Source organism: Spinacia oleracea, chromosome 1 (genome assembly GCF_020520425.1).
Source record: "Spinacia oleracea cultivar Varoflay chromosome 1, BTI_SOV_V1, whole genome shotgun sequence".
NCBI classification, from domain to species: domain Eukaryota; kingdom Viridiplantae; phylum Streptophyta; class Magnoliopsida; order Caryophyllales; family Amaranthaceae; genus Spinacia; species Spinacia oleracea.
The window spans coordinates 134,534,061-134,547,433 of record NC_079487.1 but is presented as its reverse complement, the minus strand read 5'-3'; the positions used below and the strand labels follow the sequence as shown (position 1 = coordinate 134,547,433).

The 13,373-nt window shown below is 33.2% G+C and overlaps 1 protein-coding gene across 1 annotated transcript; it reads left to right on the top strand.

Annotated features, from left to right (window-relative positions):
- The first annotated feature begins 5,314 nt into the window (after positions 1 to 5,314).
- On the top strand, positions 5,315 to 12,397 carry LOC110793953 (3-oxoacyl-[acyl-carrier-protein] reductase 4). Its single transcript, XM_021998891.2, has 11 exons — positions 5,315 to 5,728; positions 6,650 to 6,792; positions 7,170 to 7,223; positions 8,245 to 8,325; positions 8,408 to 8,453; positions 8,541 to 8,635; positions 8,735 to 8,767; positions 8,855 to 8,989; positions 9,091 to 9,184; positions 11,696 to 11,778; positions 11,939 to 12,397. The coding sequence occupies exons 1-11, from the start codon at positions 5,560 to 5,562 to the stop codon at positions 11,969 to 11,971; spliced, it is 966 nt and encodes a 321-aa protein (XP_021854583.1). The 5' UTR covers positions 5,315 to 5,559; the 3' UTR covers positions 11,972 to 12,397.
- The last annotated feature ends 976 nt before the right edge of the window (positions 12,398 to 13,373 follow it).

The window sequence follows — 13,373 nt, the reverse complement described above, 5'->3', positions numbered from 1 at the left end:
AGTATGTTAGACACTTTTACGTATTTTAGTCACACGCAGAATATATATTCTAGTGTGAGTCCCATACTTGATTTTTAGAGGTAAGATACTTGATTTCTGTTCTTTAAATAATTTATTATGAATTGTATATATTTAAACTAATAATACTTTTCATGTTCATTATTTTATAGAGTTCCCTCCTAGCAACAACCAAAAATACAATGCACTTATACTACAACAACATGGATGGAGATGATATGCTGAAACACATTTTCTACTGTTTGGATGCTACGGGTAATGTCGTTGAAAGTTGCGTTAAGTACTACGCTGATCGGCTGATGTATCCAACTGTCATCCAACCAATTAAGGGTTTCTATATCCTACCAATGTAGTATAAGAAGTTTTAAGTATTACTTCCTCCGTTTAGAAATATTCGCAGCGTTTGGATATTATACACTATTTACATATTCTACTTTGACTAGTGTTGGTGGTTTATATGTTAGTTAAAACATAGTCACGTGGGATTTTGTTAGATTCGTCTCAATGCGTATTTTTAAAATATCAACTTTTATTATTTTTGCTTGAAGAGGATTTAAAAATAAACGATCAAAATTGTGCACGCATTGACATGCGTGAAAGTGACCAACGTTGCGATAATTTTCAAACGGAGGAATTATTATATACATGTTAATAATAATATAAATATTATATTATTAATTGTATTTGAAAGTTTATGGTAAAATAATAAATAAAATAGGTTATCTACTGTATTCCAAATCCCTTGTAATTTTAACTTACTTCTTCCTTCTATTATTCTTTAAAGGTGATCATGAATATATGATGAAATTGATGATTTATTCAACCTAGCTAAAATGAGAAAGATAACATGTTAGTTCAAACAATCTACCAATTTTAGACGTATAATATTGTTACATATGTCCACCAATGTTACTATACAATATATTAAGATTTTATAATATATATGTAATATGTGTATATAATATATAATAAATTATAATATTATATATTATATATAATTTTTTTATCTACTACGCAGTTCTTATGTATAAACGTTTTCCGAAGGCCCACCCAGGTCCGCCCCTAAATCAGCCATTGACTACTTCGTACATGTTATCATTGTTTGCAAGATATTGGGGAGCCTTAGAAAGGAGTTTGTTTGTTTACAATGTAGCATGATTTATGCAGTGTTAGTCCTTGCCTTCCTTTTCTGTTTATTGTACGGAGTAATAATGTTAAGGGCTTTAAGGAAGTTGGGGAGTTATGCAAAATGACAGCTAAACCAATACTCCCTCAGTTTTTAATTAAAATGTATATAACACTAGACTTTGTGTACCGACCTGAAATTTAAATACATAGAAATTAATGTAAAAGACAATACTCTACCGATCTACTATGGGAGACTGGGAGACTTATTAGTGTATTATCAACGGTGAGCTTGCATTTATAGGCTTAAAAATATTTAAATAAGTATTTTATTTCTTCAATGACGAGGTTCAATATTTATGTTTATTTAATTTAGAGCCTTATATTTGAAACCCAAAATTCTAATGGTAAGAGTCTTTAAAAGCCACATATGCTATGAAAAATAATATGGATGCCCATTATATATACCCCGTCAATATCTCCGGAATATTATAGAGTTCTTATTCTCCAAGCAAAACCCTAACTAATGTATCCTATTATCCTAAATATGCATCGTACTATATGGAATAATACACACAACAACATTTTCTCCAGGTTACTCACAAAACGTTATCAACCCAACCCTAGCCGACTGAGTGAACACGAATGGTAGGAACTAAGAAACAAGATAACACCGTTTAAGTATTTTGTTTTCATATATATTGAATTTAAGCATGAAATAATACCCCTTTTATTAAATTTTTCTTTACTTTTTTAGTCAATTATTCTCATTGTCCTTTTCCATTGTTTCCGGAATGGAAGAGTATTCGAGAGAGGAGTGTTGAGGTTTTGGAGCCCTCGGTTTAACCATCACGCACCACTTTGATAATATAGAATTTATTGCCCGCAATAGTATTTTCTTATAAATAAATAAGGACAACGCCATTTATTATACTTACGTTCACGCTAAATTGTAACATTTAAATTGCACGTTTGACAATGTATAATTTTAACCCTTTATGTCTCCGATATATAAGTAAAAGTTATAAAGATACGATCTTATGAAAATACAAATTGAAATGAACAAAAAGATCTACTATAGTCTGGAAATGACACACGATCGTTTGATGACAAGAGACCGACGAACAGCTTTCTAACTTAACGTGTCATTGGTAGTGCACATAAATTTCTTAAAAATGAAGGGTTTAGATTTACTTTTCGACGAATCAATTAAAATACTCAATAATTTGATTTATCGATCAGAATGGTTGTGTTCAATATACTTACATGAAAAAATAAAAATAAAAATAAAAATTAATGTCAAACTGTGTATTGTTAATAAATCTTAAACCATATTAACATTAATTCTCAAATCACATAAAATGACCTGGGTGTCTGCAGTCGGGTCGATAACTAGTTTTCTACCCAAATGTAGGTCCAGTCCAATCGAACCCAACACTTAAAAAAGCAGTTAAACGAACCATCTTTATCTACTTATCATTAGGTGTGTCTAACAAACAAAATTATAAATTCTGAACCGAGGGGATATTGCAAAGTTTTGTATTATATAAATAAATTCTTGAGAACTTTGAATTCCACGTAAAATATCTATAATATTTATTTCGGTGTAAACAATCCCTAAGGAGGTAAGATATGTATGAGTTGAGAAAGTCCACGAGTTTGGGCTTGGCTTGCTGATCAGCAACCGTGACACAAAGAAGGTAAGCTTTCCTCGGAAAGGGGCAGATTCATGTTGCACTTTGGGTAGACAAATACAAATAAATGTGCTAAAAACACAAAATTACTAATTATATATAAGTAATGTTTAACCAATCAAAGATATATACATAACAATAATTGCATCTTAGTGGGTGTAACTACTTGATAGTTTTCAACAGGTCACGGGTTCGATCCTTAAACAACAACGTTTTATTCATCTAGAACTTCTAAAAATGTATTGCATGCAATACATGAGAATTAGTAGTATTAATAATTAAAAAAAACGTTCTACAGTAATTATAATCTAGATATTATATGTTGTATGAATATAAAAAAATTGCATTATAGAATTGGTATATTAGTTGAATGCACTTTATTTAAGGAATCAATATGTGTATACGTTTTTTTGGTGATTTCTATATGTATGTACTAAAATTTAAGTATACTTTATGTAATATACATGTAATTATTTTATTTTATACGTAGTATGTAAACGTTAGAGTACGTATGCTATGTAATCTCATTTGAAAAATGTCTACCCTATTTTAAGATTTGTATACGCCACTGGCAGTCTGGCACGGGGGATTCGCCGGAAAAATCATCTCCAATGCCAAAGTTAGCAAGTGTACGGAAATGCTAATCGATTCTTAATGTGATAGTGGATGTAATATATGTCAAGTACCTTGTAATTATGTAAAATATTTGGTATTTATAGTAGCATTAATGATAGCATCTGTGCCTCTTGGTTATTGGGCCGTGCTTCAAGGTTTTGAACTAGTTCTTAGAGTTCCACATTTGTCCATTTAAGCTGCTGACCTGCTTAGGCCCAAAAGGGTAAATAGGCGCAAAGTGGGGAAGCCAATTCGGGCCCCAAAAATACCTTTAATAGAATCTATACTAATCTATTAAAAGACGTTGTAAAAAAAGTTTATGTGCGACGTAAAACTCTTCAGCTTGGAGAATAACTATCATTACCATTTTAACCTACCACGAATTGTTGTTTATCCATGCACATTAATATATTTATTAATACATGTTAATATAAAGTCTAAAACAACTAAAGCTTTATGTTACCTTTATTTTTTTATGGACTATATTGGAATAAAGTAACAATTAAAGCATTAGGAAAGTCATGAATTATACTCATAAGCATCAAGTATAAAAATGCCTTGCATATATTAGATTTGGTGTTTATTAATATGAAGCACATGGTTCCATTTGAAACGAATTGTAAGATGGTCTAATTGAAAAATTAATTGACATGATAAATGACTTAATGTACATATGTAGTTAATGAACTTGATGAATCTTTTAACTTTTATGAACTACATGAATATTTGTCGAATATTAAGCCGAAGACGAATCTCGAAGTTTAATTGTTCAATGTAGCATTGGATACATCACCAACCTATGTAAAAAAAAAAAAAAAAGCCCGAAATATCACCCAAGCTATACACTAATTATATTATTAAAATATATTTTTAAAATATTGTAATATTAATCTAATATACATATACAAAGGAGGCATATTTGCCAAACTATTAGAGCGCCACCTAGGATTACTAATGGTTTCGGCCAATGAAAAATAAGATTCCTAATTTATTTTTGAATTAAAAAAATTGAGTGCCACGTAGATAATTAATTTGATGCCATAGATTAATTAATTACTAATATATACAATTCCATCCAAAATCAAACGCTTTAATAATTAAAAAATAAATCTAAAATAAAATTCATCAAAAATCAAACATTAATCTAAAATAAAATTCAATCCAAAATCAAACATTAATCCAATATTAGAGCGCCACGTAGAAAATTTAATGGTTTCAGCCAATGAAAAATAAGACTTTAAAATTATTTTTGAATTAAAAAGTCGAATGTCACATAGATAAATACACGTAAATATTTTTATTAAGTAATTATTAATATTTCTTATATACAATTTCATCCAAAATCAAACACTATAATAATTAAAAAATAAATCTAAAATGAAATTCAATCCAAAATAAAAAATCAATTTAATCTAATATGTAAAATATAGCAGTTGATATATGTAGGAGTTTTATTTTAACCTAACAATTTAATAGAAACCGTGCATCGCACGGGCTAAAATCTAGTCGCATATAAACTAGAGTTTTAGAATACTCCCTCCGTCCCGGAATACTTGACTTGTTTTCCTTATTGGGCCGTCCCTTAATACTTGTCCTGTTTCTAAAAATGGAAATATTCTAACAATATTATATTATTTCTCACTCCACCCTTATTAACCCACATACCCCCTACTTCATACAAAAAATAATTAAAAATTCAACCCCTACCCTCCCCAACCCCACCTCTTAACCCACCTCCCACTAACTATATTAAAATAATACCCCACTATCAACTACTACCTATTAAATAAGTCAATTCAAGTTCCTTAAACACTGTACCGGTCAAACCGGATCGAGTATTCCAGGACGGAGGGAGTATTTACAAGCATCACGTGCACCGAGAACTACTTCGTGCTCGGTAGTAGTAAAGGTGGCTGGTCACCTGCTTAAAAAAAAGCCGATCACCAAACCCGGGAAAATTCACAATTTATAACATCGTATCCATCGCCACTTCTTCGGACCTTCCAAAGCCCCTCCACGCTTCTTCTACCATTACTAATTTACTACATTTCTCTCAGGAATTTCGTCGAACACTTTGTGAGCATACATACACAGGAGAGAGAGCGCCATGGCCGCCATTTCTGGAGCTGTTTTCAACTCACTGAGTTCTTCCAACGATCAAAAGATCTCTCATTTCAGACACTGTAATCCCATTTCTCTCAAATTGGAATCTCTCCAGCTCAGTAATTGTGTGGGTTATCAATGTAGATCACTCCGTTCTTCTTCTTCTTCCTTAGGTAAATCTAATTTCTTTTTGGGTTCATTTTGTTGTTATTAAGTTTAATTTTAAGTTTTATGATTCGGGTATTGTTGAAGTTTGATTCTTTGTTATATGATTTTTTTTAGTTTGACAAATGAATAAGTTTGATTCTATTCTGTTATGATCATATGATGCAGATCATGTTCATAAAATTATTGTGATAAATTGATGTTAGTATGTCAAGAAGAAAAGAAAAGATGGGGAATGAAGACATGTTCTTATGTTAATGCTGATTTATGTGTAGGCTTGTCATTGTATTGCATGATGTTGCCAAATAAGCAAGTATCTTAGACAGTATACAGTATGACGATAATAAGTTTATGTGTAGTTTTGTCAATGGTAATGGAACTACATCTCTAAGAATGTGTTTTACTTCATGAGTATTTATTCCCCACACCAATACCACATTTCAAGTGGTAATGAGTGGGATCGGAAATGTTAGAACAAAATTGCGTTTAGAGTTACATTACCATAGACATTGATATGGAATTATTTCTACAAAATTACACGCTATTCTATTTCTACAAGATCTAATAGTTAAGTTGCAATTTATTATCTGCCTTCCCTTCATCCCTTCAAGAACAGTTATGCAAATTGATGAAGGAAAAAATGGGTCCAACAGTTTATTGTGATAGTCATGCTGTCATCCGTCTCATTCATATGTTAAGAAGACTTTTATTTCAACTTAAGTTACCTACCTGTGCCTAGTTCGATAAACACCTGCAGACTTTAACTTAGTTGGAGATATGCAATCTGTTCTCTATGGAAGTGTCCCCATATACCTTACAATTTGACCAGTTAAATATTGGATAATTCTTTGAATCCATGTAGCTGTAGCCTGTAGTGTGTAAGAAGATAATAAGTCATTTTTAAAAAGTTATGAATTGTACCATTATAGGAGTGAGAGCTCAAGTTGCCACAATACAACAACCAAGCATTGAAGTGGCACAACATGTGGAAGCTCCTGTTGCTATTGTCACGGGAGCATCTAGAGGCATTGGTAAAGCAACCGCACTAGCTTTGGGGAAAGCTGGCTGTAAGGTACATGCATAATATTTTTCTTATAGATATCCAATTTAAGGTTTCAAAGTAAGAGAAAATATCGGTCTTCCTTGTTTGAAAAAAAGGTGTAGGTCTTTAACTTGATATGATAGAATTTTACCAAATGTTTCAAGCTTTCAACAGTGGAAATGTTGCTAGTGTTTTTTAATTTTTGTTTGTTTGTATACCTTTGATTGCTATTTAGCCTAACAAACTGAAGTTCTCTGTCCTGTATTTCTGCTCAAATATTATATCTGCCATCATCCTTTTGCTTCGAAAGAAGATGCTTAAATTAAGGATTCTTTCCTTTCTATAATATGTACGTCTTTAAATGCTCCCTTTTGTTTCCAATTATCCGTTTCGTCTATGCATTACAGGTTCTGATTAATTATGCAAGGTCATCAAAGGAAGCTGAAGAAGTTGCAAAGGAGGTAATGTTATTCTATAGTTTTTGCGTCATGCTTTCATGAAGGATGTTATGTCATTTTTGTGATTCATCTTCATATGTATGTCTCACACTATGGTTAATTGTTCTCTCCATTGCTTGATAAGGGTCTACTGATTTTATGCACGCATATTAATGATTGGTTGGTTATCACATCGATTCGAATGGACAAGTAATATTGTACCATAATATAAAATGGCAAGTAACGTTTCTATCCTAGTGATAATAACTCGGGACAAGAAAAGTTGGTTAAATTGACACTTTCTAACGAATAAAAAGAATGTTATTGTATGGTTTCACTATTATTTTTATCAGACATTCAGGCCTGTAGTAACTAGTGTCCTAATATTCTTTGTATTTTATCTCTATGTTCCCAAATGTGATCATTAATCTGAATAGTGGTCCTCTCAACCTGAATACATAGTTTCTCAATGTACGAGACTTGTATAAAGTTATAAACTAGTTAATGGAAGGAATATAATCAACAACCAAGGAGCTAGTACTGCACCGTTAATGATTCTACAAAACCCTTACTGCTAGTCTGTCTGCTAGATGGCTTTCTTGCAAATATGGTTTTGTAGTGTCAGATGATATTCATGGTATTGTGCCTTATAAGTTATACTCCCTCCGTCCCTTAATACTCGACCCGGTTTGACCGGCACAGAGTTTAAGGGACTTGAATTGACTTATTTAATTTAATAGGTAGTAGTTGATAGTGGGGTATTATTTTAATGTAGTTAGTGGGAAATGTGTAAGGGGGTGGGTTAAGAGGTGGGGTTGGGGGAGAGTAGGGTTTGAATTTTTAATTATTTTTTGTATGGAGTAGGGGGTAGGTGGATTAATAGGGGGGAGTGACAAATGATATAATATTGTTAGAATATTTCCATTTTTAGAAACAGGTCAAGTATTAAGGGACGACTCGATAAGGAAAACAGGTCAAGTGTTAAGGGACGGAGGGAGTAATGCTTTGTTTGCAAACTTATAATTGAATCCAAAACTATTCCCAGATCGAGGCTTGTGGTGGGCAAGCTATTACTTTTGGAGGTGATGTATCCCAAGAAACAGATGTGGAGTCCATGATGAAAGCTGTGAGTATATTTTGTTCTTTTTTGTTTCTCTTTTCAGTAATTATCTACTCTGCATTATTTTTAATATCTGTTATACTTACAGGCAACTGATGCTTGGGGAACTGTTGACATCTTAGTGAACAATGCAGGTAATGATGTTATTTGCATACATCAGATCATTTTTTTTGCTCAGCAATAGATTTTGCGCCTCTTAACGAACTTTTTGGTGTTTACAGGAATCACCAGGGACGGTCTTCTGATGAGAATGAAGAGAGCTCAGTGGCAGGATGTCATTGATCTGAATCTTACTGGTGTATTTCTCTGTACACAGGTACCCCCAAAATCATGAATCATGAATAAGTGATTAACCCTCTCTCGTTCCTGTTCTAAATAATTTTCTAACTTCATTGGTATGTGGGTGTCTTTGCAGGCTGCAGCAAAAATTATGATGAAAAAAAAGAAGGTATCGTAATTTACCTGCCTTCTTTCCTCTCATTTCTTGTCAGGATTCTGCCTGTTGTCTGATTAAAAGTTTACTGTGTGTTCCCAGGGAAGGATAATCAACATAACCTCTGTCGTTGGCCTGATTGGAAATGCAGGACAGGCAAATTACAGTGCTGCAAAAGCCGGAGTAGTTGGCCTCACTAAGTCAGTCGCAAAGGAATATTCGAGTAGGGGAATCAATGTATATTTCTCTTTCATCCTTGAAGCTGTTAATTGGTGCTTCCTTTGGAAGTTAGTGGTTTAGTGGAATCTCAAATTTGCGTTGAACTTTTGTTTGTGCAGGTTAATGCTATTGCACCAGGGTTCATTGCATCAGACATGACTGCAAAGCTTGGGGAAGATATTGAGAAAAAACTCTTGGCTGCCATCCCCTTAGGTATTGCAAAGCAAGTTCACTTTTATTTACATTTCGTATTTGTTTATATTTTAAGATATGGACACTAGGAATTTCTCTGGGCTGCATATGCGTTATTCTATTTTTTCTCTCTTGTTGCCTGACATCATAAAAAGTTATGTTTCTTGTTCTGATTTTCTGAGCAAGATCTTATCCTGGATTGATTGTAATATAGAAAACTGCTGTTAACTTAGGAATTCTAGGATTTTGCTCGCCAACCGTGTTGGACGACACCTTTTTTGGATAAAATGAAGTAAAAGTCACTAAACAAGGCATGCACAAATTAACTTAGGAATTCTAGGATTTTGCTCGCCAACCGTGTTGGACGACACCTTTTTTGGATAAAATGAAGTAAAAGTCACTAAACAAGGCATGCACAAATTAACCTTGTCCCCAGGAAATTCAAACCAATCTAGAATTAAGGTGGAAGACTCAAGGTCTAGAGACTAAATATACAAGCCAAACAAGAGGAAGATTGGGTCAACGAACAACCTCACTAATCTCAGCTAAACTTTCAGACAGACTGTGCTATCCAAAATCTACTGCAATTTGTAGTTTTAACCTTATTGTGCTCTAAGAAGCACCAAATTGATACTACCTCCACCCAATAGATCTTGGAACTTGGAAGTACAAGAATTTATATGTTGAAAATTTCTTAGCTTCTTGTTTCAAAACAAAAGTAAAAAAACACTTTTTAGTTTTTACCAATAAGATGCACTAAATACTATTGAAATTTTATATTTGACAGTTATAGGCTTATAGTGGACAATTTTGATGAACTTTTTGACAATAGTGATGGGACAAAGGGATTAATTGTTTGATGCAAGGTACATATTGGTAGTAAATGAGCTATGAGCTGAAGGAGATCTAGTTGGGCGCAAATAGGTCCTGCTTGGTTTGGGTAAGGGAGGAGAGATTTATAAGTGAACTAGGAGTGTGGGACTATGTTTGTGATCCCAAAAAGTGAAAGTCTATAACATAGTAATTTTTTTTTGGCAAGTAAACATAAATTTTATTACCAAAATGAGAAGTTAAGAATAATACAACTTCACATCAAAGATACACATAAGTGAGAACCTACTGGTAGTGCAAGAACATCTCTTAACATGGTAATTAGTATTCAAGAACATCTCTTAACAAGTGACTTTAGAATTTCCTTCTAGAACTTGACTTCCTGCGGCGCAGAGTGAACATAAGCAGGTATTGGAGGAATGGTTGGAAATTTGGAATGTGCAGGGCTTCATGCTTCTTGCACTAAGTCTTTGAATGTTCATAACCGGTCTCATTTTTATGTTATTCTTTGATATGATATAATTTTAAGGTAGGTAGCGGGGAGGGGGATCTAATAAAAAAAATATCTGCTTGAGAAGCATGTTTAAAATGGAAAGTCTAATCTTGATACAAGACGTTTAATGAAGTCCTTTTATTTACTTAAATTTGCTGGAAGTTGTATTTTCACAAAGAGCATCCTACTGTTTGGTGTAACACTTACAATTATAATGATAGATTCAACTTCCAATCCTAAAGATAATACTTTGGGTCATGTTTCATCTCCTCAAAACATCCCCTATTTTGACTATGGAGATAAGAACCTGTAATATGCTCAAAATACTTTGGGTTGGAGGCATCCTTGTTCTCTTCGGGTAAGATATTCGGATACATTGATGATCTTATTGGTTTTTGGGAAAAATCTTCGTAAATGAACCATCTTTTATCCACCTTTTCTCACTCCTTTATTGCTCATCTTCAGTACTTGGTGGGCTTAACTCAACATTTGCGGTTGAAATGGTAGAACCGTTAATGGGAACTTCCACAGTTCAATTATAACTCATAACTCATCCCTGGGTGTGAGAATTAGCAGAGCTTGCTATCCTATTAGAGTGTTCTTGTTTCAATTTCTAAGCTAGTTTGTTTGACTATTTCAGTAGGGTGGTGTAGGTTGTTGTCCTGGATTATGGAGGCCTGCTGTTTCTTTTTGTAACTTTTCCCCTTTCAGATTTCTTAATCTGAATATAAAAGTAACCAGTCGACTAAAGTTTTATTTAATTAAGAAATCAAATTCATGTTGTGAAAAAAGAAAATTAGTCCTGGCCTTCCATACATTGTGGAATTCTCTATCAAAATTTATCAAAACTTAAACTTTAAAGTTCCTGTCTTAAATTTCTTGAAAGTTCTCCATGTGTCTTTCCATATAAAGAGGGACGAGTTTCCTATTTCCTATTGTTCAAAAGTTTCTTGATCTGTAATAATGCCTCCAAGCTGATCCTTGTATTCGGATTGCAATAAATATTCTGCCTGGTATATTCCCATTCAAGCTATCTCTTGTATCTTGCAGTAAATATTGTTATAAAAAAGAGTTGGCTGTTACCAAAGTTTCCCTGAATTAACTACACCATTGCCACCAAATATTTATCCAACTTACAATTGAAATCAGATCAAAGTATTGTAAAGAAGTTTTGTATGATTTTCATACAATTTTCTTTGCTGTTTCAGGGAGGTACGGCCAACCAGAAGAAGTAGCTGGACTAGTGGAGTTTTTGGCCCTCGATCCAGCAGCTAGTTATATAACTGGACAGGTTTGTGGATTTTCTGCTTCCTTGTTATTATTATCCTCTTCGACAATACATTGCTTTGAACCATTGCATTTCATTTGCACACTTTATTTAGCCGTAAGCTAAATTCCCAAAATTGCTTTTTTTTTTTTTGAATCTTTTTCGGGGTTTATCTTTCATACAGGTGGTAACAATAGATGGAGGAATGGTTATGTAAAATACTTCAATGATCCCAATATTGAGTCTGAAGGCGCATCAAAACTCTCTTTATATCTATACTCCATTATGCTCTAGCCTAATTAAGCTGAATTAAGAACCATGTTCGTATAGATGATCGAGCAAGCATAACAAAATAGCTGCAGGTGTTCTGGCTGCATTTCAGCAACAGGTGAACCAAGACTACTGTAAGGAATTCAAGAAGAAAAAAAAACAGTAATTTATTTTTATTTTTATTTATTTGCAGCTGTTTGCACTATTCTTCTAGTTTAGTAGTTCTTAATTGTCATAGGAGGGGAGCGGAATTTCGGCATACTGTGATGTGTTTCAAAACACATCACAGGAGAGCTGGTTGATAGATTTCACCCCATTGTTTGAAGTCTGGATTTCGTGTCATGATTATTATTAATAGATGATATCTTTCTCAGCTTCTCTAAGAAAACAGACAAAGGTCCTCGTTTACATGTTTAGGCTCGATTTTTTCACCTTGAAAAATAAAAAGTTCAAGCCTTACATGTTTAGATAAGTTCAGTTTAACAGGTACGAGTTCAGACTTCAGATCATAACCACTCTGTAAAATTATGTTTAGAGTTCAATCCAGGACGAAATTTAAGCATATATCTAAGTAAGTTAATTTAAAGGATATTCACTTTTAAAGTAATAATCGAAGTATCCTAACCAAATCACCATGTTATCATAATTGTCAACATATCTAACCTGCTATGCTTTTCTCATGAGAGATTCCTCACAAGTGAATAAGGTTAAATATTGAATAGCTGCAAATATTCTATTGACTTAACACAGAAAACTGAACTCTTCACTAACTCAAATCTCTATGAAGAAAAGGTCATCCATAAAAGGAAAAAACAAACAATTAATGGGTTGCACAAGATAGAGGTTTCCACAAGTTATAGGCCACATAACATACAAGTTTGAGAACTGTGTGACACATTAAGGAGAAGGTGATAATATTGACTTTGCCAACCTGGAAATTTCCGTTGTGTTACGAAATTAATTTCTACATTTAGTAACACGCAGACATTGAATTTGACTAGCTTCAAGTGCGAAGCAAACTTTTTCGATGTTGGATGCCACTCAACAACTCATGTTCGACTTGTATCCAAAGACGTTTTAATCGAGCTTTGTTGTTAACCTTTCGAAAATCGAAAATCGGTCAATTAGGTTAACCCCGAGAGTAAATTAACATTGAATTTGATTAGCCGCAAGTGCGAAATTGCAAACTTTCTCGTTGTTGAATGTCACTCAACAATCCGTGTTCGACTTTTATTCACAAAACCTTTTAACTGAGTTTTGTTATTACCTTTCGAAAATCTAAAATTTGATCAATTATGTTAACTCCGAGAGTAAACAATTGAATTTGATTAGCTTCAACTGCGAAATTG